We start from the raw sequence: 27,275 nt of genomic DNA on the forward strand, positions 1-27,275 counted from the left end.
TTTGCCACCTCTTAAGCAAAGTTTGCAAGAAACAACGGCATAGCAAATGCCATCAACTGCAATGCACAGCAGTAGAGCAATCCCAATCACCAGAACCAACACGGACAACTATGAACTTTTAATGGCAATTGCATGCATAAAGTTTGTAGTTGCATTAATCATCAGCCTTTTTGCAAATTATGCGCTGCATTAGCTTTCAAGGCAGCTATACAGCAAGATTAGTTTAAAATAAAAATGAGGGATGAACCGTGCCTCCTATTAATTTGACAAAATAAAGTTCACTCACAAACAATTACTGAACAACTTTACAAACAGAAAGATGTATTGCAGCAAAAACAGATGCCAGTTTATAATTTACCCAGAATATGTCACAACACAGGATGTCAAACAGGTGAAAGAAAAGCAGTATATGAACCGCCAAAGTACTTCACGCCCTTTAAAAAGGCAGAATTTATCTGGGCACACAATTTGGTATTTGGGATACCAAAACAGAGGCTACCGTTATCCAAGGCTTCAGTTGCTGAAACTTGTGGATCAGAACATTTCCCGCTAACACTGAGACAAGTATTCAAGCCAACCGAAGTAGGTTCTGTGATAAAACTGCAAAGCCATAAAATACCACGAAGAAAGAAAAAAAAGAATACATAAGTAAATAAATAAAACAAAACAGCATCAGTAAAATAAATTAAAACTTCTGAACAGAATACAAATACAAAAGTTGGATCGTCCAAGTATTTGGACACTACAGTAGACCTATCTTCATACTAGCAGGTTTTTTCATATTACTGAAGGATTTCTCCCAGTTGGATTTTGACATTGAAACATTTAAGTTTCAACTTTCTTTCAGTAGATCTTTTGTAACCAAAATACCAAGTATGAAATGCTGACATTCAAGGTTTTTCATGTTCCAAAATATGAAAGTTGGTGAGTTCTCAATAACCCTACAGTTCTGAGTATCTTCTCACTTGCACTATATTGAAGACACTAGACCAAATCCACGGCCTAAGTAAAATATTAGTCTGGAAGTTCTTGGAAATATGCAACATAAAGAAGCACTTTTTTTAGTAAGGAATACAAAGCAGCACTTTCCGGTTTTAGTTTTTTGGCGTCTATCAACTTAGCAGAACACTTCCACCTATTTAGGGGCATCATCTACTGATAGCGTTTCACTTCTCTTAGAACATCTTACAAACTTACTTTAGGGGCATCATCTGCTGATAGCATTCACTTCTCTTGGGACATCTTACCACCCCAAGGAATATCCCCTTCCAACCAGTAAAAGAACATGTTTTAATACACTACATGCAACAATATATTCTAGATAATCCATGTGAACAGTGTTTTGTAGACAGTATACCTAGCCTCAAAACTTGTGCTGTTAGAGCTGAAAGCATCACATATAGCAGAGGTTACCCATGGGGCAAGGTATCGACCCTTAATTTCAACACTATAGCACATCCCAGAAGATGGTTGCTGATTATGCTCACAAGGCACATTTGACTCCATTCCTTGAAAAGCTACCTGATCAATTCTCCTGACCTCCTTGCATCTGACCTGCAGAGTAGGTATAGTGATATCTATTTGCATTCTGGATAACACTATAATCAGCTTAAGACAGAACACATTGATAATGCAATAACAAGCTCTCAACTGAAGATATTTAGAGATTATTTTTTGTAGCGTAATACGTAATAATCAGCTTAAGACTCAGTATATTGAGAAATTATCTTTTATAAAAAGACATTACTCTTATTAGTCAAGAGTGGAAAGCAAGATCTTTTGGGATAGTAAGAAAGCAGGTGCAGATAATGCTTTGTGAACGTCCATCGAGCCTAGCCTCTCTATTATAAAAAAACATAGGTAGATAATAGCTTATGGCATATAAAAGAGCTAGATCACTAACAGTTTTTGTAAAAATGAAAGAGTGTGTCGTGCATGTGTGCCTGTATCACAAAGTAAGAGCAAGTCTTTGCGTGTTTTATTCAGCAAATTTTTAGTTAAACTCAACTGCCTCAAAGATTAAAACAGATTTAAGGTCTCAACTATGAACGAACAGATCAAATTTAACAAACATTCAAATATCAAGCAGACTGCGACATGCCACCTTCAATTACATATCTTATGTACAAGCATAGATATAGTTCATCCATTTATTTAGCCAAAGAAAATAGTATCTGATATCTATATTCACAGTCAAACACTTAGACAAGTGATGCTTTGTTCTGCCGCAAGCATCTTTTCTTAAGGTACTTGTATCCAATATAAATTGACAAATAAGGAAACTAACAAGATAGGGCATCCTGGACATATCATGGGTGTATCTTACTGGAAATTGATATGATATAATAAGCCCCACATCGGGAGTGACACTTAATGAAGTGCAGTAACTTATTTACTTTAAGCCTCCACTATTAGAAAAATGTGCCGCTGTTATACTACTGGTCAGCAGGTGTAGCCCTCAAATTTTCTATAGCTGCATATCCCACAGTGGCAAATTCTGAACTCTAGAATAGACTGTCATGCTCTATTTTTTTTTTCCAAGTTCAAACTAAGAAACGAGTTTGTTTTGTATTTCACAAACCCATTTATTATTACTAGTTTTAGGGGAGTGCCACAAATCTGATAGCTTATGTTTAAACGCCTAACAGAGGAAGACAGCTTATGAAGCATAAAGCCACACTGAGGCAAGTACAGGCACAATCATTGGCATGTTAAAAAAAAAAACTTTTACAGTATTCCTGTTGAATTAAGTGGCTACACATTATCTAAAAGCATAAGATAAACAAGATAGATCTATCAACAATACAACAAATGATAACGTGTGTACATTTTATTATCTTAGGGAAAATGAAATTGCTAATATGGGAGTTACTATTTACAAAATTAAAATTTTAAAAAAAGAGCATATTGGGATTGTTATCTTTCTTTTTTGATCGGTTAACCATATTGGCCCCTAAATGCCGAAATTATCCTTTGGATATAAGGTGAGAGACTCCAATCTTGGGTGAAGATTGGGAGGAAGAAAATGTTCATTGAAGGGCAAACCAAGAACAGTGTTATATTGAGCCCTCCGTTAAAGTCTTCATCACAATCAAGCAAACACACAACTGCAAATGTATATCCGGTTACAATCCATGTATTTGCTTACTACTCATACTATAATTGTCTTATAATCGTGTACTATCTCATCTCCATAAGAACGACCCCAAAGGTCATGGCTTTAACCCAACTATTCGGACAATCAAATTGAAGAAACAAGATTATGCATAAGTCTTAAACCAACCTCAGGGGCAGTGAATGCAGCATTCTCAAATGGGATACGTGAATACAACGCAGGGACGTCCACACCAGTTAGAGAAGTTAAGAAATATCTGAAAATTTGACAAAATGCTATGTAGTTTAGAGAATTGAATATCAAAACTGTGGCATAATATGATGGAAGGGAGGATATGGAATGAAGACAACTAAACTTTTTTATTAACTATGAGCTTACCTATAGTTCAGTAGAAAATCATATAAAGAATGAACATTCTCATTTCCAGTGAATGCCAGCAGAGATTGGGGCCGGTTATCCACATCAGACATTGCACCCCGCCGCCTAGTCTGCATAAAACATTAAACTCACCAGTTGGAAAAAAAATTATTATAAACCAACAAATAAATAAGGATGTCCCCTCTACAACTTAAGCTTTTAAATCAGGTTATTCACACACTTCAACATATTAAGCAAGCAAAGGTCCTTAGTTCAGCCTACCATAACCTATAAATGAAATATTTCCATGTGTGTGGCCCAAGGAAAAAAAATCAAAAAATATTTGGGTGGAGCAGGGGGACAATGTTGTGAACTATAAAGTGTCTCGTCTCTGGCAGTTTAAGCTGTTAAAGGAAGCAGTTGACATACTTCAACAATAAAAAAGTTTTTCATGGTAAAAGGGGAAACTGAATAATCCAATATTTGAATACACCGCGACAGTTCTTCTAGCAAGCAGTAAAGTAATTTTATACATCACTATAATTACTCCAAAATTTCCACATTGAGAAAGTTTAAGTTCATTAAGGCAAAGGAAACTCAGACATAACATGAAAAAAACACTCAATACTTTGGACAATTGAAGGGAAGCCTTGAAGCAACGGTCAAGTTGTCTCTGTGTGACCTATTGATCACGGGTTCAAGTCGTGGAATCAGTCACTGATGCTTGCATCAGGGCAGGCTGCCTACATCACACCTCCTTAGGGTGCAGCCTTCCTCGGACCCTGCGTGAACGCGGGATACTTTGTGCACTGGGCTGCCCTTTTTAATACTTTGTACAATTCTCCCTTTCTTAAAACTAGGCATTGACAAGTAAGTCAAAGAATCTGACATCATTAATACAAAGATTTGTAAGCAAATTTCTCTCCCGGATTTTTTTCCACGTGAGTCTCAACTACATGACAAATTACCTGGCCCAGATTTTGTTTCTCAATCTCTGAAAGCTCAAGCAGCTCTTCTGTACTAAGTTCCTCCAATTTTGAGCGGCAAAGCGGCATAGAAAAAGAAACATCCTACCACCACAAAAGATTGTAACACATAATCAGCTTAACAAATTACATATGCAACAAAATGCATAATCACACAGCTAAAATGCATGCCCATTCAGCACTTTAGCATCACCACTTGAGTGATATTAGATAGCACATACAGGAGACAATGAAACCAGGAGTCAAATCCTAATCATCCTTCTTTACTGCTATAGCTGATAGTGTTTCCTAATCCTTCTTTTTTATGCAAGTATATGGAAGTTCAATGTCGCACTTTTGTACAAGAGATGCCTTCTAAAAAGACAACTCAAATCATTAATTTTTTGCGTTTTTTGGCACAACATTCAGGATGAAGAGAGTTCATAAACTCTCTACGGAAGTAGACTTTCTTTTTTGTACAGTCACAATCCCTTCTTTTTCTTTTTCTATGGGGTGTCTTAGATCTTGTAACTCACAAGCACTCTCTTTGAGCTTGGCCAGTTTCAAAAAAACAGTTGAAGTTGTGCCCTGGACTTGTATGTCGAATAATTTATTTTCCAACTTCAATTTCAAATAGTTTTGCCCAACTTTATTTGCTTGACTCAAATGGCTGTGGAAAGCCAAAGAGTCCATCTTTGTATTCACTCCACTGATCAGTTATTCTATCTTGCTCCTAAAGACTTGGCACCAACTTTTGTCACTTGTTATACTGTAGTAATATACTGAGCTAGAATGCCAGCTTCATGCTTTTAGAAAAGGAAAAAAAAACTTATTTCCTATCTTTTTAACACATTTTCAACAGATAGAGGTTACGTGATGCAATATTTACACACCATGCATTTGCTTCTCACTTAAAGTCCTGGGGCTATATTGTCTTTAACACCTTTTGCTTTACGGCTCCTATTTATGGACTAACATATGGAACTTCTCCACTGGAGCATGTACCAAGTTTCATAACTTGTGTAATGTTATCAGGCAATTTAAGATGCTATTCAAATCCAAACTAACATTACTTGCAAATCATTACATCATTAAAACTAGTCTAGTTGTTGGGGAGCTTAAATTGTAGAGGTTAGACCTAATCAAGTATATGAAACTTTAGTGACTCATTAGAACATCCCCGAGCTGATCCAAGATCAACTTTTACAATCACAAACTAAAAGCATTGTATCAGCACTTTGCAGGAGGGTAACAGCAGAAACCAAATAGGCCAAAACGAGCTGGATAACGACAGAACTGTGCTTGAAGAATACCATGAAGAAATAAGCAAAATAAGAAGTACCATCAAGCCATCATCTTACATGTTCTTTGAGTAATGACCTCAAACCACGGGTTGACTGAGATATATATGCATTGCAAATGCAGTTTTCCTCAGAATAAGAACTGGTGAACATGACCACAAATTGAGCTGTGCAGACTGCAAAGTTAAAAACAGAGAGAGAACATGAATACATAGAATCAAATCACTACAATGAAGCAAAAAAAAGGTATTCCCACTATTTCATTTTATATGACGGAAGTCATTCATTTTGGAACAGGCTAATAAGGAAATAGTGCAATATAAAATTGAACAAAGGGAATGACTTTTAAGCTGCCAAGAAACTGTATCCACAAACAATTGCATCTTTATTTAGTTTTACAGAGTTATTACAACAGAAAATTAAAATCAGATTGTTTATTTTATGTTAATTAGATTCTATATCACCTCATCCAAAGAGATCTAATCTAATTCAGGTGTTACCCTTTCTGGACTTTTGGGAGCAAAGAAGGGTAGTCAGGCAAATAAATACAATCATGGAAGAAGCGACAGGCAAGTACCAATGGCTGTCATTTACATCACCATTGGATAGTTCTTCAATGGACATGGCAATGCGAACTTTTGTATGTGTTTTTAAATTGTCTCAGAGTAGAGCTCTTAAAGGCAAGTATGTATAAGTAGGGGTGGCAATTTGAGCCCAAACCCATCCCACCCGCCAGAGATTAATGGGTTGGGCTACAAACATTTTAGCTCATGGGGCTATTTGGACTGAGCCCAAATTAACCCATTATTTTTTATAGCCCATTCTGACCCATAAAGTAGCCCAAATACAACCCATGAAGCTCACCTAAAACAAAAGGATCTCAACCCAACTTATCTAAAAATTTACTTAGTTGCCCCAATTTTACTCTTTTTTTTTGTATTTTCAATTTTCTGTTTTTTCGTTTTTCTGCACCACCCACCTCACCTCCCGCAAACCCCCTCAAAAACAATTTATTTTACTTATTTTTTTTGTATTCTTAATTTTCCGTTTTTTTGTTTTCTTGCACCACCCACTCACCCCAACCCCACCTGCAAAATATTTTTCAACTTACACATTTTAAATACTAATTTGTTATTTAAGAAAATATATTTTGATTCTGAAAATACTAGTATTTATTTACCTTTTATACATATGATGTATTACAGGTTATGTATAAAAGGCTATGTTTATGCAAGATGAGCATGGTTCTAAAACATGTGTCAAGTTGGGCGGGTTGGGCTATGACCCATTGTTTAGCTCATCTTGACCCAGCCCATCTTAGCCCAAAGGGGCTGGGTTGGGCAATGACCCATTTATTGACCAAACCCATCTTGACCCGCCCAAATTCAGCACAACCCGCCCATTTGCCACCCCTATGTATAAGCCAATAAGCTGAACACCAGACCTTTAGACCTAGGAGTTAACTAACATCACAACTCACAAGTACCAAAAACCAATAAAGTTAAACAATGATCATTAACACATAATAAGGGAAAATACATATGAAAAAGGAGGGAAAAATAGATAGTAGAACCATGGATTCCGTGTAAAACAGAGCCTGCCGTAATCACTTCAAATAGTTTCTCTATGATTACAAGTAACATAACTAGGCTGAAAATAGGTACATGTCTGTGTTAAAAACTCCTTGTAGACCAATATCAGAGTCTCTACTGGTAAGACCCAATTGCCTAATCAAGTAATAATATCATAAAGAATTCATTTATTGCATTTCTCCCTTTTCTAAGTTGCAGATGTCCATCCTAAATCACCACTATTTATAAGTGTGAAGTCTCATGAAATGCGAAGAGAATAAAAAGTTAAAAACTGTATGCCAGTTATAAGTGGCACATGAAGGTGGTAATTAAAATGATACTTACCGTAGAAGATGCTGCAAACATTCTTCCGAAGCATGTAATATAAACTTCGAAAGGAATCCTGCCATGCTAGCTGCCTTTCGCTTAAAAAGTCCAGTTGCCCTAGGATTAAAAGTAAAAATTCTACAGTCAGGAGGAAAGATAGCAAGCAAAAGGTAGGACTATACAGAAGAATCCAGCAAATACCTCCCATTGAAGCAGACAATGTTAAAGTTGATATAACTGAAGGCGGTAGAGGAGACTGCGGATACATCCAGGAATGCAATGACCAATGATTAACTGCTTGGGAAACAGAATTCATTTCAGAAAAGCAGGTCATCTTTTGACCGGTGGAACAATTCGAGGATGTAAACCTCGCCACCACATTGCCGGTGCCACAATTGATCAATCTATGAAACCTACAGGATTATACGAGACACAATTAACCTTAAAAACACAACACCGAGGAACACAATTCAAAGTAATAAGACATGCAGCAACACTTGTCTTTTTTTTGGGGACACAGTTCATGGCATGGTCACTTGGTCAGAGAAAATGTTATGTACATCTCTCACTTGTTAAATGGTTATGCCACTTGGTTTAGTTAAGTGACATGCCATCAAGTATTACTTTAGCATGTGATAACTTAAGAGAACTTGTAAACTCTCAGGAAAGAAATTGTATGCATCAGATACTGCATTATAAACCTAAAACACTTAGAGCAATATCATAAACAAGCTCTATAACTCCAGATCCAAATAGTGCGGGACTGCGGGTATTTCAAAACATCTTGCCTTATTGGTGGTAAAATAAACTTCCAGAGACGCACAAATTCTTTCGTGCTAAAACCAAGAGAAAACAGATTCCTTATAAGTTGTAACACGAGCTCAACATTTATGAGTTCAACTAAGGAATACAATGCATATGGACAGTTTTTCCAACAAATAAATGTAGACATGCGTCGATACTAAAATGACTCATTATATAACAAAATCAATCAAGTCATCGCTCACCAGTTGATGGAAGATGCAGACACAACTCGTATATTAGTTTTCATCGTCAGATCCAACGGGGTCATCTTACATGGGACATGGAGTTCTGAGGAGAAAATTTTTGACCTTGAACCACCATCTGGTTCAGAGGATTCAGCAATTTTAGCAGAAGCAACTTGATGCTCATGGGTAGCCAGTCCTCTTAAGGCTTTATCCTATCAATAGAAGATAAAAGGTCAATCCTTAGCTTTATCTAAGTATAAAGAGCGTTGAAAAAAAAAGTATACAGAGCAATTAAAGAGGATAGATGCTGGTAATAGTAAGTACCATATCAATAGTAGACAAGCCATGTGCATCTACACCACCCAGTGACAGCTCTGTGACGCTGCGGAAGGTATTTTCATTGCACCTTTGACTTGTGCTACAAGTTTTGGTTGCACAATCTTTTCCACTTACAGTTGAAGGAAGAAAGGATTCTGGGCTTTCAATGACAATATATGAAAAAATCATTAAATGAGCAGAATACATTCCTACAATATTTAATACTATTCTACATAATTACAATTTCAATTGCTGTTGATTCTCAGCAGGAAATGCTGAAGGCACAGAAGATTTTTTAATACTACCACTTTGCTCTGCTGGAAAACTTTCCTGCCAGAGAGAAGAAATAAAGATACTTAAGTAGTGAGGGAAAACACAAAAAGAAGTCGGTCGAAGCATTTGCTGAATTACATAGATTCCAAATAAAAGTACCGCGACAATAAGTAAACTAACCTTGACATTTTCTTTCCTCGAAATCAAATTTAGCCTGATGCTGTTTTTTCTGACAGGAAATAACTCATCCACACGAGTATCGACATATCTTGGGTTCTTCGATACATCAGATATCTTGGACCCCGGGAAAACACCATTGCTTTCAAACAAGTGGATGGACTTTGTTAGTTGCAATTAAAAAGTTATAAGAGAAATGGAAACAAAAATTACCTCATAGAGCCACCAATTGGGGCTGATGATTCATCCACGGGTTGTGTAGTATTCTTTCTCTTCAATTGCTCTCCCTGTCATATTCAGTGTGTCAAAAGAAAAAGTGAAGAAAAGCACCAAGGTTTACTAGATCTACAAAGATGCAATTTAAATTTTCTAAGTCACATTTCATGACTAACTATATATATTAACTTTCTTATATTATTCTTAATCACCAACATGTGGGATTTTACTGGGTATGTTGTTTGTTTTCTTAATCACCAACATATTCATTTATATTGCTTCCTTAACAAATAAAATTCACTTGGCAATTATATTTACTGCCTAGTGTGCACTCTTCAAGACAAAGCCTATGGGCGATGAGGCACACGCCTTAACATCCTCGTGCCCACACCAATGTGCCGTATAAGCAAAGCCACCAAGGGCCTATGCTACACGCTTCAAAGAGCATGCCCCCAGCGAGCTTTTACTATAATAGTCATTCACGTATGTTGAAAGCCAATACGTACCTCCATATATACCATTTGTATTAACAAATAAAAGTACTTTAAAAGGGCAATACATGTGAAAATCACACACCATCTTCACATGACTAACATAAATATTGCATGTATGATTGTATGTGCACAAGATCAGACGGGAAATGATAACATGACATGAGCTAAGGCACATTCTTTTGCATCTAGCACTACTACATTATTCAGTGAGCATCTCAATTGATCATACCACGAGAAGAGAAAATTAGTCATGTTTTGAAAGTAGAACCTACTTGATGTAAGAATACAACCACCCCAAAGCAATTACTCAACTTTCATTGCACTCCAGTTTAGGCTTAAAATTGGAAGGAAAAGGTAACCATTTATCAATAGTTTGAATGCACACCAAATTAAAGTAATGTTCAATCATTTAAGCGACCATTTATATTTTCCTTTTCTTTGATTTGCTAGCTAAACTTAAATGTTTACACTCTTTGATTGACTTTCTGAAAAAAAAAAATCTGGAAACAATACGCAACTCTAACTTCTTCATCCTCCCTCAGCTGACACGTACACAAACCAGAAGATATTCCTCATCAAATTATGTTGCCGAACCATTTTCTCTTACCACCCCTCTATTCCTTTATCCCTCCCTGGACACGCATAAAAAATCTCAGATGACATGCACAATTCCTGTTACAGCTGCACCAATAAGTCAAATGCAGGCAGCCTTATTCTCCATTGTAATGGCTGGAGATGAACCCATCTCCTTCCAGCAACTTCTCCTCACAAAATATATGATCTTAACAGAGATATGGATGTTTGCAGGATTGCTTTTGAAAGCAAGTACAGATTGGAGAAGTAACATTCATTCAACTACTTCTCCAAATATCCTTCAATTGTGGTGCATGTGCATCAGGCCTCAGGTATTGTCGGTGCTCCCAGCTACAAGGGTGCAGTGTTTGCCTGTTTGGTGTTTGCCTATTTGGTGGTTGTAGAGAAAGACGCTCATGGATGCCCATGGTGAGAGATTTGTTCTACTTACAAAATTCAAAAAAAAAAAAAAGATAGTTTTTTGTCAAATTTTAATTGTAAATTTAACCAATACGTTTAATTTCAACTATATTGTAAGAGTTTCTTTCAAAATAAAAGCAAAAAGAAACTTGTGTGTCATATGCACTGATATGGATAGTGTAATGGAGGAATAAAATAACGTTTAGAGCTTAAATTGAAACAGAAGGAAGGGGAGCAAAGCACAAACTCAAAGATGGGGAATGATCACGTGGGATGTACTTTGGAACATCTAAAGCAATGTAGCCCTATTCAAGAGTGGGAAATTGAGGAGGTGAATCCTTTAGCAGTTCAGCAACACAATCCATTATTGGATAAAGACATGGATGCAACAATATGGGTCCATCAAAATATGATCAAATTGGGGAAAATGTTTGGAGTAGATTTCCAAGGACATGAAGAAGAAGCATTGGAATTGTTAATGCAAATTGACAGCTGCAGACAGGTTAGAAGGGTGGAGTCAGAGTTGGAGGTGAAGAAACAAAGATTCAAAGGATCACTGGAATTAAAAGGTTTGACTTCATTCGATGTCAAATTCAAGAGTGACGGGAAAAGGAGTAGGGGAAGAGATCTATCAATTATTTCTATATGAGGATCAAAGTAATTTCCTGGAATGTAAGGGGTCTAAATGATAAGAAGAAAAGGGAGATAATAAAAAGTCAAGTGCAGAATTGGAGGGCAGACATTATTTGCATGCAAGAAACAAAAGTCGAGGGGGATATCGAGGAAATAGTCAGGCAAATATGGGGTGGTAGATGGGTTAGGTATGCAAGTTTAGAAGCTAGCGGCACGAGAGGGGGGATTTTGATGTTATGGGATTGCAGAGTATGGAAAGGGGAGGTGTTACAGATTGGTGCATACACTTTGACATGCAAGTTTGACGCTCTTCTACAGAATTTTCAATGTCACATAACAGGAGTGTATGCTCCAAATTGTAGAATAGAAAGGAAAAAAGTATGGAGTGAAATTGGTGCAGTGAGGGGATTGATGGAAGGTCCTTGGGCGGTTTGTGGCGATTTTAACGTTACAAGGTACTCTTCTGAAAAACGGGAATGCTCAAGGAGGTCCAGAGCGATGGTAGAGTTTTCGGATTTTATAGAAGATATGGAGCTGATAGATCTTAGACTTGAAGGAGGAAACTATACTTGGTTCAAAGGGGACAATCATACAGCGGCTTCAAGAATTGATAGATTTCTCATTTCAGAAGAATGGGATGTAAGACTCAGAAACATCAAGCAAACTATCCAACAAAGGCTGATTTCGGACCATTCACCTGTGGCTCTAGACTGCGGTGTGTGGGAACAAGCTAAATCATATTTCAAGTTTGAAAATTGGTGGCTGAATGTGGAAGGTTTGAGGACAGAATTAGAGAGTGGTGGGGATCTTTTGAATTCTCAGGAAGACCTGATTACATTTTAGCTTGCAAGTTAAAAGCTCTCAAGGGCAAGTTAAAAGGATGGAGCAGAAGTTACGAAGGCAATCTGGGACTGCAGAAATCAAAATTGCTAAGTCAACTAGCAGATTTTGAGACAACGCAACAACTAAGAGCGTTGACAGAGGAGGAATCAGTCAGGAAAGCAGCTACTCTAATGGAGATTGAGGTGCAACTCAAGAATGAAGAATTTGCATGGAGACAAAAATCAAGAGCTTTGTGGCTCAAAGAAGGGGATAGGAATACAAAATTTTTCCATCGGACTGCAAATGCACGCAAGAGAAACAACAACATTGACCAAATAATGATTCGACATGAAGTAATCGAGGATCCAGAAAGAATAGAGAACGAGATTATTGAATTCTACAAGGAGCTATACACAGAACCTGAACAGTGGAGACCAACAGTCAATTTCGAAAATACTCCAAGCATTTCTGAATCGGAAAGGGAGTCTTTACAGAGTAACTTTGAGGAACAAGAAGTGCTGAGCAGCCTGAAGATGTGTGCAAGTGACAAGGCTCCAGGTCCAGATGGATACACAATGGGTTTTTTTTCAGAAAGTGTTGGGACATTTTGAAGGAAGATATCATGGCGGCTTTTAACAACTTCCATGCACAGGAGATGTTTGAGAAAAGCTTCAATGCAACATATATAGCATTGATTCCAAAGAAGACAGGTGCGAAAGAATTGAGAGATTTCAGACCGATCAGTCTGATAGGGAGCTTCTACAAACTGCTCTCAAAAGTCTTAACTGAAAGACTTAAGAGGGTGGTTGGGAAACTTGTGGAGGCTCAACAAATGGCGTTCATCAAAGGAAGACAAATAATTGATGCAGTGTTGATTGCCAATGAAGCTGTGGATTCAAGAATAAAAAAGAAAGAACCTGGAATCTTATGCAAATTGGATATCGAGAAGGCCTATGATCATGTGAATTGGAGCTTCATACTAAGAATGTTAGAACAAATGGGTTTTGGGCAAAAATGGATTAGATGGATGAAATTTTGCATATCTACCGTGAAATTCTCCATTCTCATAAATGGAAGTCCTAAAGGCTATTTTCACTCACACAGAGGTCTCAGACAAGGTGATCCTCTATCTCCCTTTTTATTCATCATAGCCATGGAAGGATTGAACAACATGATCAAAACGGCTAAAGTCAGTGGATGGGTTAAAGGTTTTGAGGTAAACAGGAGTGGGGCTAACAATCTAGAGATCACACATCTCCAATATGCTGATGATACTCTAGTCTTCTGTGATGCTGAAAAAGACCAACTTAGATTCTTAAGGATCATTTTGATTTTATTTGAAGGAGTATCAGGATTACACATTAACTGGAGAAAGAACAATATTTTTCCCATTAATGAAGTTAACAACATGGGACAACTGACTCAGATATTGGGAGGAGAAGTGGGGTCCCTACCAACTGTTTACCTTGGGATGCCTCTTGGTGCAAGATCCAAATCAAAAGAAATCTGGAATTCAGTCATAGAAAAGTGTGAGAAGAAGTTGTCAAGATGGAAATCGCAGTACCTATCATTGGGGGGTAGGCTAGTTCTAATCAACTCAGTATTAGACTCTCTACCTACTTACATGATGTCTTTGTTCCCAATTCCATCAGGCATTTTACAGAGATTGGACAAACTCCGAAGAACATTTCTCTGGCAAGGCAATAAGGAGAAAAAGGTCTTCCATTTAGTCAATTGGAAGACAACAACAATGGATAAAAAACAAGGTGGATTAGGGATAAGGAATTTGAAGAATCAAAGCAAGGCTCTTAGAATTAAATGGCTATGGAAGTACTCTAAAGAACCCCAATCTTTATGGGCCAAAGTGATCAAAGCCAAGTATGGTGAAGAAAACAACTGGGTGTCAAAAAAAGTCAGTACATCATATGGAGTAAGTGTGTGGAAATCAATCAGAGAACTTTGGCCAATAATGAAGAATCATTCCTCCATAAAAGTGAACAACGGAAGGAATACATCATTTTGGAATGATAACTGGCTAGGAATGGGAAGCTTAAAGGAAAGATACCCAGATATGTTCGGTTTAGCACAAAACCAGCATAAGACAGTCGCTGATATGAGGAGTTGTCAAGGATGGGAAATAGCTCTAAGAAGACAGCTGAATGACTGGGAGATAACAAGATTAACTGACCTCTACAAAGAGCTGGAAGCATTTACAGGACTACAGGAAGGTTTGGATTCAATATGGTGGAAGAGGTACAACAAAGGGATTTACCGAGTGAAGGATGCATATAAGATTTTGAATCATGATAATCAACAGGTAGACAAATGGCCTTGGAAACATATATGGAAAACAAAGATTCCATACAAGGTAGCCTGCTTTACTTGGCTACTAGCAAAGGATGCGGTTTTAACCCAGGATAATCTCATAAAAAGGGGAATTTCTCTGTGTTCAAGATGTTTTCTGTGTGGGGAAAATGCAGAAACTGTCAACCATCTATTTCTACACTGCAAGATTACAGATCAACTATGGAAAATCTTTATTAGTCTTAGGGGTATCTCATGGTCAATGCCATACAGGATTAAAGATGTCATTTATAGCTGGGAAGAAGCTGGAGCTGAAGCAACTAGTAGAGATAGATGGAGGACTGTTCCGGCATGTATTTGGTGGACAGTCTGGAGGGAAAGGAATACTAGATGTTTTGAAGATAGAAGCAATTCAATGCAGAAGATCAAACTCAATTGTATTCTTCTATTTTGTTTTTGGTGCAAACAGATGTACACAGAAGATACATTGACAATCATAGACATACTAGGATCCTGCTAGGTCTCAAATTAGAATATCTATAAATTCTCTCTATGTAAATTTGGTTTTCAGTGCAACCTATGTACTGATTTTTATAATATATACAATAGTTACCAATTCAAAAAAAAAAATAAGTCTAGTCTGGTATCTTGAAAATAAAGTAAATAACTTGCTATAATAGGTAGGTTAAAGTGCAATGTAAAAAGTATAATGTAAAAATCTTTTTATATTGTAAGAGAATATAAGTTAAAATCTTGGTTTTAATACAGGTAAAGAGGTTACTAACCACTCCATTTGTCCCATTTTATGTGATTAGTTTGACTAGGCACAGAGTTTAAAGACATACTTTTGAAACTTGTGAACTAAAACAAGGCATAAATATTTGTGTGGCTAACTCATCACATTAAAGGTAAAATGAAAAGTTTAAAATTAAATTATTTCTAAATACATAGAGATAATGATCTCATACAAGGCCCAATTGATGGACAAGTGAGTGAAGTTTTACATACAAGGCCTAACTAACAAATGCTCTCTTCACCCACAAAGTAATCACATAATCTCTCATTCTTATGTTCATCTCATTTAAATTACACATATAGCCATAAAGAATTCTACTTTCATATTTAAAAAGCTGACTAAAAATAAATCGGGAAAAGAGGTACTCACGCGTAACTCAGATGGAGTTTTTCGTTTCACTGTGGTGGCAGTGACCTTAGAACCACCACCCACACCAAATTTAAGTGCATTTGATGGATGTACGGGACCCACAGCAGCAACCTTCGCCATCTTCTCTAACTTTAACTAACAAATAGCTTCTTCAGATATCACTAATCAAAAAGAAAAACACAGAAATCAGATACCAAAAAAATGGTCAACAAATATTATAATCAGTAAAATCACACAAGTGATGTTAATATATCGTAATATACATCTTTTATAAGCTTTTTATTGAATTCATTTGATTTAGCATTTAGGGCAGTGAAACAATAGCGATTTACCTGAGATTTAATCAAAACCCAAGAATCGTACAAGTTCCGAATCATCAGCGATTGCCCTAAATCCAATAAGAGGAAAATTTGCGGCTTTCAGAGAGAGGTTGAGCCACGTAGAAGTGATGTTTCCGGTGGGGTAGGGGGGAGTTTTGGGGAAGAGGAGAAGTGAAGTGGGAAAATAAAAAGGGGGAGAGGGGAATTTTGGGGGATTTGAACGATTTCAATTTCCCTCGCAACTTTTCGGGCTGACGGCAGCGAGCCGGGTATGGGCGATAATTTCACTTTAAACTGCCCCGCTCTATGTTATTTTTCGTAGCGCAATAACAATTCCATTGCACGAATATATATATTAACTACTAGTCTCAAAGTATTCTATCTCAATGGTCAGATAAATACCCAGTATCGGCATAACCAACAAGATCGGGATTGCAATCATCGCCATAAAATAAGCTCATATCGGTAGTCCCTTTTAGATACCGCAATACGTGTTTGATTCCATTCCAATATCTCATTGTAGGAGCAGAGCAATATCTTGCTAAGACATTAGCTGAAAAATTATATTAGGCTTTGTAGTGTTAGCAAGATATATCATTGCACCAATTGCACTAAGATATGACACTTCAGGACCAAGAAGGATCTTTATTTATATCGAACGATATCACAACTATCGGGATACTCAATGGATGTGCTTTATCCACATAGAATCGCTTTAAAATCTTTTCAGTGTATGTTGATTGATGGAAAAAATTCCATCTTTCATATATTCAATTTGTAGGCTAAGACAAACTTTTATCTTTTCAAGATCTTTCATTTCAAACTCTATCTTTTAAACAGTCTAATGCTTTAGTAAGCTCCCCCGGAGTTCCAATGATATTTAATCATCAACATACATGGCGATTATAACAAATTCAGATCTAGATCTTTTTATAAAAACACAAGGACAAATTCAATCATTCTTGTACCCTTCTTTCAACAGGTACTCACTCAAACGATTATACCACATACACCCTGATTGTTTCAATCCGTATAAGGATTTTTGAAACTTTATTTAATAAATTTCTTAGAAACCTTAATATGCTTCAGAGCAATTAAATCCTTCAATGATTTCCATTATACGCATATCAAGTTTTTCATGTATTGCCAGATTAAAACCTGAAATGACTATATCCATATAGTCAATGTGAGGATATTTACTAATTTTCTTGTGCCACAAGTCGTCTTTATGTCTATCGACTTGAACTTTTCACACAAGAACACATTTATACCTCCATTGACTTTATACTTTCAGGTGTTGGGACTATCCGTCCAACTTCACATTGTTATAGACCATTTTAAACTGGTTAAAATAAGGTACAACATATGGGCAATTTCAAATTTGATTGAAGTTAAAGAGTCGCCACCTAATTAATTATGGTGAATTAGGACACCTAATGTTGATTAAAGTAATTAAGAATAACTTTGTTAATGGTCTACTTAACCTAAAGGTTCTAGGTAAGGGTTCAATTAATTTAAAGCGAAGGTTTTTAAAGCACCCTTTAAGATCCATTTTAAATGGTTAACCGACCGAACTTAAATTAATTAAGGCTGAATATTGAGTGTTGAGAGTCATTTAAAGGATACAGATTCGTTGTCTAAACTCCAAAAAATCATGTTGAGATTTGTTAGTGCACTTTGAAAGAAAAACTGATTTGGACGTGTATTTTACAAATATTTTCGATTAAAGTAGGTCAAGACGTAAAGAAACGTGATTTGAAAACGTCATTATATCTTCACTTGGAAACATCATTATATCTTCACTTGGAAACGTAATAGGAAAAACCATTTCTGGTGAAGATGGATGTAAACTTGACTGACTTCAAGTGAAAGGTCTAGTTTTTAAGTCCTTTAAAATGCTACTTTAATCCTTTAATTTCATGATCTAACATTAATATTCTCTAAAGCTATATATGCAAGAAAATTAAAAAACCACAAATATGCTATACTTAAATCATCACACACGGAACGTAAACAAATACAAATAACATATTAGTAGTCAAAACACATAAAGTATAAGGCAAGGTTAATCAGCAAGTTATGAAAGGGAATATCCGCTATTTTCTCTCGCAACTCCTCGATTTCTCTGTTCGATTGTGTTTCAGGAGAGCGAGCGAAATAGTGAAGAGGAATGAAGAAGAGATGCAAGTTCTTATTCCAACGGCGATGTCGAGTCACATTGAATCCCTCATTGGGACTCTTTGCACTCCGTCGATCATGCAAAACAAGAGAAAGATAAAAGAAAAATGGGTAAAAGGAATCTAATTCAAATAATCATGGAAGAAAAAAAATGCCTAAAGTAAAACATCGTATAACTTTATAAAATTGCGCCATAACAGATACTACAACATCTCATATTAATAGAAAAGACAAAGAACCTAAATCTACCTAACAGAAATTAAATCTTACACATTCACAAGAAACGAACAAAGGAAGGGGTACTACTGTTGTAAAATTTTAAAAGTTTTTAAACTACCTAACAGAAATTAAGGGAGTTTTTCCAACTAAAGTGACATTAATCGAAATAGGATTATTTAATTTAATTTCAGAGTCGCCACTTGGAATAGTTTATTTGGGTGTCCCAAGTCACCGGTTTATTTTAAATCCCAAATCGAGGAAAATTTCGACTTTATTAAAAAGTCTCCGAACCAGAAATTCTAGATAAGGAATTCTATTAACCCGGGAGAAGGTGTTAGGCATTCCCGCGTTCCGTGGTTCTAGCACGGTCGCTTAAACTATTAATAATTGGCTTATTATCTGATTAATTACATGTTTTAAACCTATTATGCATTTTTAACTTTATTACCGATTTTAATTATTTTAAACTGTTTTTTTAGGATTTATGGAATTATTTCTTGAACAAGTTACGATTGTCGTACCCTTGCCGTTTGGAACACATCGCAAACCACGCTACATGAAATGCACCCGCGATTTACGACATGTTTATTTTTATTAATGTTTGAAGTTGTTATGATCGGGTCACATGAAATGTGCACCCAAATTTGGTAATTAGGTATCATGACTATGGCACGGGAACCGTACCTGTAGTCACGATGATTTATTAATCGCGCCTAAAGCAAACTACGAAATTCATTGCTTGGAGACCAAATTTCCTTTTCATTTTTCACAACATCCCTGAGATAATTTGACTAACACAGGAGAACAAGTACTGAGAATCTAGAGACCATTATAATCTAGATATTCTGTATTTTAGTTGTGTTTATCTTCATTATAAACAAGACGAACCAGACATAACCAATCAATTGAAAGAACCAAACCTTGAAATTAGAAACCACGTATGTCAAAAACCTGGCTTCACTAGTCGACAACTAACAACTCACTTGCCAAGAAGTGCTAAAGCCAGAATGAAGATTGCTTTACCATATGGAGAACAAGAAGTACATACGTGGGAATTCTAATTCACATAAAGCAGATTTCACTTCAACAAATTGTAAAGATGCTTGAATATCTCATTGTAAAGCAACGATCCATGACTAAGATTATCAAGTGATGCAAGTATATGTCACTGTAATTATACTTGTTCTCCGAGAAATCTTTGTTGGCAGCCCCTTCCAACAATCAACGGCTTACAGAGTTCAAATCAAGCCTTTTAATTACAATCCTTAATGAAATCAACAAGGAATAAGTAATTTTACTATAATTACAGTTCATTTATAACAATGTCCAAACATAAACAGAAGATGCTCAGCTCTTAAGTCAAGTCTGCCAATCCCACAGTTCATTCAATCCGACTTTTGGCTTCAAATATAACAGCCTGACCAATTAATGACTAAATCTGTAAGTCACAACTATACAAGACAAGAACAAAACTCTTCTCATCACCCATTACTACACAGCTTTTTATCAAACATAAGGATCACAATTTCATTTTTATTAAAACTCATGCTTAACAATCAGGATATGCAAATCAGCAAACAAAAAACCATTAAACTTAGCATGTAAGAACATGATTCACGTTTCACATACTGTCAGTCCAAAATGAACATGTTGTCATTTGATTCGAATGATGAATACATAATCAGAAGAGTGATTAATACCTGGAAAGCAGTAGCAAGACTTTAAAATAGCCAAATAAAGGCCAGAAATAACTTCAAATTGGGGTTCAGCTATTAATTGAAGGAGGAACAGAAACCAACAGCAGAAAATCCAAGCTGAATCCACTTCGAAACCCAGAAATGCAAGAGAAAACTACAGCTCTCTAAATAGCTACAGCTTATGAATCGTTTTCAGTATTTCCATACCTAAGTTTTTTTTTGAATTTTTTCGTTTTGAATTTCAGGCTGCTATTGTGTGTGTGTGTGTGTGTGTGAAGTGAGAAATGGGTGAGAATCAGGTGAGAGATGAATGAATTCTCTGAATATGAGAGTGTGTTTTCTGCAGATGAGGTGCGACTGAGTTCTTTTTTGCGAAGATGGAGATGGTTCTCTGTTTTTGAGAGCAAGGGGTTAGAGGGGGGTCTTGGGCTGGTTCGGGTCGCGGGCTGGGGTGGAGTTTGGTTTGGTTTGGATTGGATGATTAAAAATCAATTGTACCATTTAGGAATTAGCCCAATTTAAAAATAAGCCAAGAAATTTAAAAATAGCCAGATTTACAACTGGTCATTCAAAAATAGCCCAGTTTCAAAAGTAATCGAAATTTAGCCACTTTTCATGTAAAGATAAATCTGAGCGAAACACTGTTCAAAACCCGGAAAATACGCCTCTATATTATACTGGAGTTCTAGCATAAGTATGCTTGAACTCCATCATATTATACGGGAGTTCCAGGATAAGTACACTAGAACTCCAGCATAATATACTGGAGTTCCAACAAGTATAAATGTCCAGTATAATATACTGGAGTTTGGAGCACCGGTGCTCCAGTCTCCCGTATATTATACAGGACTCAGCAAAGTATACCAGTCCAGCATAATATGCTGGAGTTCGTACACAGATACACTGAACTCCCGTATATTATGCGGGACCGGTCTCTGTTGCAGCAAAATAGTGGCTATTTTTCATTGACTTCGTAAACGGTGGCTATTTTTGAATGACCAGTCTGAAAACTGGCTATACCGTGCTATTTTAACAATATTCTTCCCATTTTCCTTCCCTTTTTTTGTTTTGTTTTCTTTTCTTTGATTTTAACCTCTAATTAAATTAATTAAAATCCCAAATTAATATATTAAATTCTTTATCTATTTCTAACATTATAAAATAACTAGTTAACTTAAAACTAAAGAAAAATGCTAATTTTAAAGACTAAAATCTAAATATGTAAAAAATGATAATTTTTTGTGATTTTTGCTCAATGAAATTAATTCTTACATGCAAATGAACCTAAGATGACATGAAATTAAAACGTGATAATTTTTTATAATTTTTCTATGATTTTAAAATATTAAAAATGCATGGAATGAAACTAAATAAAGAAAAATTCCTAAAAATAAATTAAAATTATTTTTGGCCTACTTTTAGGAGTCGTTTTTATGTGAGGCAAAAATTAGGTGCTCACAATCAATTTTTTCGGTCGGTTTGGTTTGGGTTTTCGGATTTTTATGAACACCCCTACCTACAAGGCAGAACATACACAATTAGTAAAGAACATTAGCGATTAAAGCTCAAACTCAATTAAAGTGCAATAAATTAGAGTGTAATAAGCGACTAAAATACGCAATTATAGCATATCATCAGCTAGCCAGTTTTCGAACTGGTTATTCAAAAATAGGCAGTGTTTGTAAAGTCATTAAAAAATAGCCACTATTTTGCTGTAACACGGAAAGTTCTAGCATAATATACTGCAGATCGATGCACCTGTGTATGAACTTCCAGCATATTATGCTGGAACTCTAACACACGAAAAGTTTCAGTATATTATGCTGGACCTGTATATTATACTGGAACTCAAGTATATTTATATTATAAACATACTGGAGTTCCAGTATATTATATTGGAAATTCAGTATATTACACTGGATAATTTTTTCGGATTTTGAAGAGTGTTTTCGTTCAGATTTATCTTTACATAACAAGTGGCTAAATCTCGATTACTTTTGAAACTGTTACTATTTTTTTTTTTTTGGTAATTAGTCAAATTTTATTTACCAAGGGAAAAATATGTACAAACAAATCAAAACCCCTAAAGTTGGACAGCCCCAACTTTAGCACAACTAGCTCCTTAACCTCCCCACATCCCTTTTCACAACATGTTTCCAAACAAACCTAGGGGTAATAGTTCATATTTCTCAAAACTCCAGCTATCTTACTATTCCATTGTCCTCTTCCATGTATGTCTTGTACTAGAAATTTACAGAGGCCTGCAACACTTCTTTCTTTGCCCAAGAAAGTCCTTTGGTTCCTCTCTTGCCACAGATAGTAGATACAATCAACCATCACCATCCTAAATATACCAGCTTTGACATTTTTCCTTTAACATGATTGATTGCCCAGTTAACTTCTTGACTCCATCTCATAGGTAATCTGTTGATGCCTTGCTAGTTGAGCAGTTTGATCCATAATTCTGCAGAGAACTTGCAGCTGAAGAACAGATGTTCTATGGATTCATCTTCAGTGTTGCATAGAGGACACTCTAAGTTTGTTACTACACCCCACTTAAGTAGTATGTCCTTCGTATATATTCTCCCAAGAGCTACCAGTTGCAAGATAAAAGTCCATTTGTTGTATCCAGGATTATTACACACTAGTCTTCTCCAGCTAATCTTGTGGAAGTCACCTCTTAACCTGTGATAGAACTTCTTAATTGAGAACTGAGTAACATCCATCAGATCTTCATATGTATAGCCAACCGCTTCAACAGTCTTCATTGCCTTAAACACCTTGCTCACCATCCAAGAAGCATTTCTAGGTTTAATCTCCCACAAATGATTCCTCTTCACATAGTAGTTATGGACCCACTTGATCCATAATCTCTTTTTTCTTGCATAAATCCCATAAGTGTTTGCATATAGCAGCCCTATTCCATATATGGATATCAATCACATTAAAACCTCCAACTGATTTGGGATAGCAGACTTTGTCCCATGAAACTAATGTCTTCCTGGTTATCTCGTTTCCCCCTGTCCAGAGAAATCTTTTACACACCGCTACAATTTATTGTATGATCTTTTTTGGCATGATAACTATCTGGCACCAAAATGTTTGCATAGAGAAAAGAATACTTTTTATTAGTTGTAGCCTTCCCGCATAGGACAGAAATTTGAAGTCCATGAAGTGATTCTTCCTACCATTCTGTCTACTAAAGGTTGACATTGTGAAACTAATAATCTTTTAGTACTGAGGGGCACTCCTAGATATCTTACTGGTAGTTCATCTTTAGGGATTCCCAAGACTTTCATAATTTCCTTCTTCTCATCATCAGAAACTCCACCAAAGAAGATGGAACTTTTATGCTTGTTGACTGTTAAACCTGAGGCATGGGAAAATTGCAGAAAACAGTCATATAATAATTTTATTGATCCCTTATCACCCCTGCAAAACAATAGAAGATCATCGGCAAACCCAAGCTGCATTATTTGCATTTTGTCACATATGGGGTGATAGTTGAAATCTGGTATTTTCCTTAAGGTCTTCAGGTTTCTGGTTAGGCATTCCATTGCTAATTCAAAGAGAAATGACGACAAAGGATCTCCTTGTCTTAGTCCTCTCCTGGCATCAAAAGGTGGTGTTGGTTTTCCATTCAATAGGATAGAATAAGACACTGTATTGACACAGCTTATAACCCATTTTACGAACATATCCGAGAATGCCATACCAATTAGAATTTGTTCTAGAAATACCCACTCAAGAAAATCGTACGCCTTTTGCATATCCAATTTTATTGTGCATCTTGGTGAAATTCCTTTTCTTCCGTAACACTTAACCAATTCATGGATAAGTATTATATTATCTGTGATCATCCTGCCTGGCACAAAAGCCGACTGGCAATCGTCCACCAAATCGTTTATAACTGTCTGTAGCCTCTTTGTTAAGATCTTAGAAATGAGTTTGTATACTGTAGTGCAACATGAAATAGGCTATGGATGCTAGATTTTTTACCTTTCGAATCAGTGTTACTGAAGTGCAATTCACAACTCTAAACATAGTATCAGTCTTGAAGAAATCTAAGACAACTTCTGTAACCTCATCCCCTATAATTATTCATGCTTTTTTAAAGAAGAAAGCATTTAATCCATCACAGCCAGGGGCTTTCATATCATCTATATCCAATAGAGCATGGTAGACTTCATCTCTGGTAATTGGCCTGATCAAATCCCTCTATTGTTTCCTATTCAGTTCAGGACCTTGTTTCATGATAATAGGATTAATAGCAGGTAATGTAGAAGTTGCTGTCCCGAATAGCTTTTTGTAAAATTCTATGACTTCGTCTTTTATTTCTGCTTCAGAATGAATTATATCTCCTTGAGTGTTTGTCAAACTTCTAATGTAATTTTGGGAATATCTACTCTTCATATTTGTAAATAAATAAACCGAGTTTGAATCACCTTCCTTTAACCATTTAACTCTAGACTTCTGCCTGTAGATGCTTTCTTCAATCACTCCCCATTTCTCTAATTGTTTCTTGAGCACTTTTTCTTCTTCAATTAAGATATCATCCTAAATATATTGTCTCAGCTTCTCCTGAACTTTATTCAACTGTTTTCTTATTTGTTTCAGCCTTCTATCCACTCCATGAATTTGTTCAAAATTGAGTTTCTTCAACCCTTGTTTAATCCGTTTCAGCTTATTTCACACTTTTTTCATGTGGTTTCCTTCAGTATATGTATGCCAACCTTCCTCTACTATTGTAAAAATTATTTATGCTCGGCTATGCAATTGAAAAACCTAAATGGTTTTCCTCCTCTATCGATTTGTCCAGCAAAGTTGATCCTCAAAGGAGAGTGATTAGAAATATGTGGCTCTAATATCTAGACTATCAATGTTGTCATATTATTCATCCATGCTGCACTTACTATAGCTCTGTCGATCCTGCTAAAAGTATGGTTATTTGTCCAAGTATAATCCCTACCGATAGTTTGCAGTTCTACCAAGCCATTATCCACCATGAACTCCCTAAAGTCCATTGTTTCATAATCTTGAATTTGTGTCCCATGTAATCTGTCCTCCTGATTCAGCACAACATTGAAATTATCCATGGCAATCCATGGTCCCTGTTGTGAATTTACCAATATCTGGAGTTTACCCCATAAGCTTCTTGTGTCTTGTATTGTGTGAAGCCCATATATAGCAGTAAAAGCAAATTCAAGCTTCAATTCAAAGATTCTTACTTGACCATGTATATATTGTGCATCCATTTCAATTAATGTAACCTCCAAAACTCTAGGATCCCAAACTAACCAGTTCTCCCTTTATTATTCATACTATAGTTCGATATCCATTTCCATCCGGGAACTATTTTTTGGATTATCTTTGTCTCATTTTGTGCTGCTACTCTATGTTCTAGGATGGCAAGTAGATCCATTTTATTCTTCTTAATAGCTACTTTCAACTCCTTCTGCTTGTATGCCTTATTCACCCCTCGCACGTTCCATGTAACTAAATTCATGTTGGAATGAATAAAGAACTTGCCAACCCCTCAAAACCTCTATTACTACAGCTCTCATCTTCAGCAATTCCTTTATAGTAACCAGTAACACATTGATTATAGTACTCTGCTCTACCATTAGTACTACTAGTTCTTGCGAGTTGATTCTTTGTTTCAGTCAGAAAATTAAAGCCATTACTTTTGTCAATGCTTCTCTCTTCAGTTGTGGTTGTTTTAATAGGTTTAGCAGCTGATTTACGTGTAACCATTTGCCATCCCTCTCCCTGTTTCAAACCAAGATCTTCCCCTACCTTCTCTTTATTCATTTGCTTTGGTTGGACATTAACAGGTGCAACATTCATTATTACTCCTGTTTCCTTATTCCTCCAAACTAGCTTAGATCTATCATTTCTTCTTCTCATGGGGGAATTTGGGGTTTTTGGTTATTTTCAAGAGCACAAGTATGCCCAATTTTTAGGCAAGTAACATAGTAAGCCGGTTCTCATTCATATGCAACCTCTTGTTCAAACGCTTTACCATTAGGATCTTGTACTTTAACACTTTTCGGAAAGGGTCTTGTAACATCCATCTCCACAAGTAGTCTAGCATATGATATTCTAGTAGAGCTAGTTGTACAGTCATCCACATATATACGGTTGCCAAGCGCACTACCAATCTTTCTAAGAGACTTCATGGTCCAACAATTAAGAGGCAAGTTTGGTAACTTAATCCATAATGGAATAGTATTTAAAACTTCCTCGTATAGATTGAAATCCGGAGTCCATGCTTTCATTATTACTGGTCGGTTGTTAATAGTGTGAGGCCCCGAGTACAATACCTCATTTCTCTCCTCTAAGTTCTGGAATCTAATCACAAAGTAATCTTCATTATGGTAGTAAATTTGTGGTTTCATTGCAAATTTTCACTGTGAAACCAGAAACCTTTCCATGGCTCCTATTGTTGGAGATTCTACAATAACATATAGGACTATAGCTGAGCTCCACTTCTCATTCTCAATGTCTTCTGGATCAAGCTGAACTATTTTTTCTCCTTCGTGAATCATCGGCACTATAAATTGCAGATTCATACCCCTCGAAGCCATTTTGTTACCAGTAACCACACTAGCCCATGATTGTATGCCAGAATTAGTAGGGTTCAGTTCAGTTTTTCTTTGCACCTCGTCTGCCCTTGTTTTACAATTATCTCCACCCATTTCAGCTTCAATCCCCAGTATCTTAGGACTTCCACTATGTACTTTTCCTGTTGATTTAGCATCAATTGGCTTGGAATTACTTTCAGCCGTAGCTAATAACTGTTACTATTTTTGAATGACCACTTGTAAATCTGACTATTTTT

General features: G+C 36.2%; 2 protein-coding genes across 6 annotated transcripts; both read right to left on the bottom strand.

Moving 5' to 3' along the window:
- Positions 1 to 235: 235 nt before the first annotated feature.
- LOC107827100 (uncharacterized) lies at positions 236 to 20,829 on the bottom strand. 5 transcript variants are annotated; one of them, XM_075237517.1, is made up of 16 exons: positions 20,438 to 20,819; positions 16,353 to 16,408; positions 16,021 to 16,181; positions 9,607 to 9,680; positions 9,397 to 9,535; positions 9,185 to 9,273; positions 8,950 to 9,103; positions 8,644 to 8,837; positions 7,838 to 8,049; positions 7,655 to 7,753; positions 5,799 to 5,914; positions 4,441 to 4,542; positions 3,494 to 3,603; positions 3,284 to 3,371; positions 1,358 to 1,554; positions 236 to 600 (listed from the first exon to the last, which is right to left on the bottom strand). In XM_075237517.1, exons 3-16 carry the CDS (start codon positions 16,138 to 16,140, stop codon positions 384 to 386), a joined length of 1,911 nt encoding a protein of 636 aa, XP_075093618.1. In that variant the 5' UTR covers positions 16,141 to 16,181; positions 16,353 to 16,408; positions 20,438 to 20,819; the 3' UTR covers positions 236 to 383. The 5 variants fall into 5 exon arrangements, with proteins under 5 accessions (XP_075093618.1, XP_075093617.1, XP_075093616.1 ...); XM_075237516.1 differs by lacking the exon at positions 20,438 to 20,819 and adding an exon at positions 16,743 to 16,838; XM_075237515.1 differs by lacking the exon at positions 16,353 to 16,408 and having other exon boundaries at positions 20,438 to 20,829.
- A 1,999-nt stretch (positions 20,830 to 22,828) lies between these two features.
- Positions 22,829 to 25,689, bottom strand: LOC142172764 (uncharacterized). The gene is made up of 7 exons (XM_075236444.1): positions 25,348 to 25,689; positions 24,679 to 24,991; positions 24,434 to 24,525; positions 23,865 to 24,369; positions 23,673 to 23,804; positions 23,032 to 23,351; positions 22,829 to 22,915 (listed from the first exon to the last, which is right to left on the bottom strand). Exons 1-7 carry the CDS (start codon positions 25,687 to 25,689, stop codon positions 22,829 to 22,831), a joined length of 1,791 nt encoding a protein of 596 aa, XP_075092545.1.
- Between the last annotated feature and the right edge of the window lie 1,586 nt (positions 25,690 to 27,275).

Source organism: Nicotiana tabacum, chromosome 18 (assembly GCF_000715075.1).
Source record: "Nicotiana tabacum cultivar K326 chromosome 18, ASM71507v2, whole genome shotgun sequence".
NCBI lineage: Eukaryota > Viridiplantae > Streptophyta > Magnoliopsida > Solanales > Solanaceae > Nicotiana > Nicotiana tabacum.

Coding starts and splice junctions, on each gene's coding strand:
- LOC107827100 (XM_075237515.1), bottom strand. CDS start 16,140: ATGGCGAAGGTTGCTGCTGTGGGTCCCGTACATCCATCAAATGCACTT. Junction 9,536..9,606: donor CCAATTGGTGGCTCTATGAG/GTAATTTTTGTT, acceptor CTTGTTTGAAAG/CAATGGTGTTTTCCCGGGGT. Junction 601..1,357: donor AGCACAAGTTTTGAGGCTAG/GTATACTGTCTA, acceptor ATGGCTTTGCAG/TTTTATCACAGAACCTACTT.
- LOC142172764 (XM_075236444.1), bottom strand. CDS start 25,689: ATGGATGCACAATATATACATGGTCAAGTAAGAATCTTTGAATTGAAG. Junction 24,992..25,347: donor GCAGGATCGACAGAGCTATA/GTAAGTGCAGCA, acceptor CAATATATTTAG/GATGATATCTTAATTGAAGA. Junction 24,370..24,433: donor CAGTAACACTGATTCGAAAG/GTAAAAAATCTA, acceptor CTCATTTCTAAG/ATCTTAACAAAGAGGCTACA.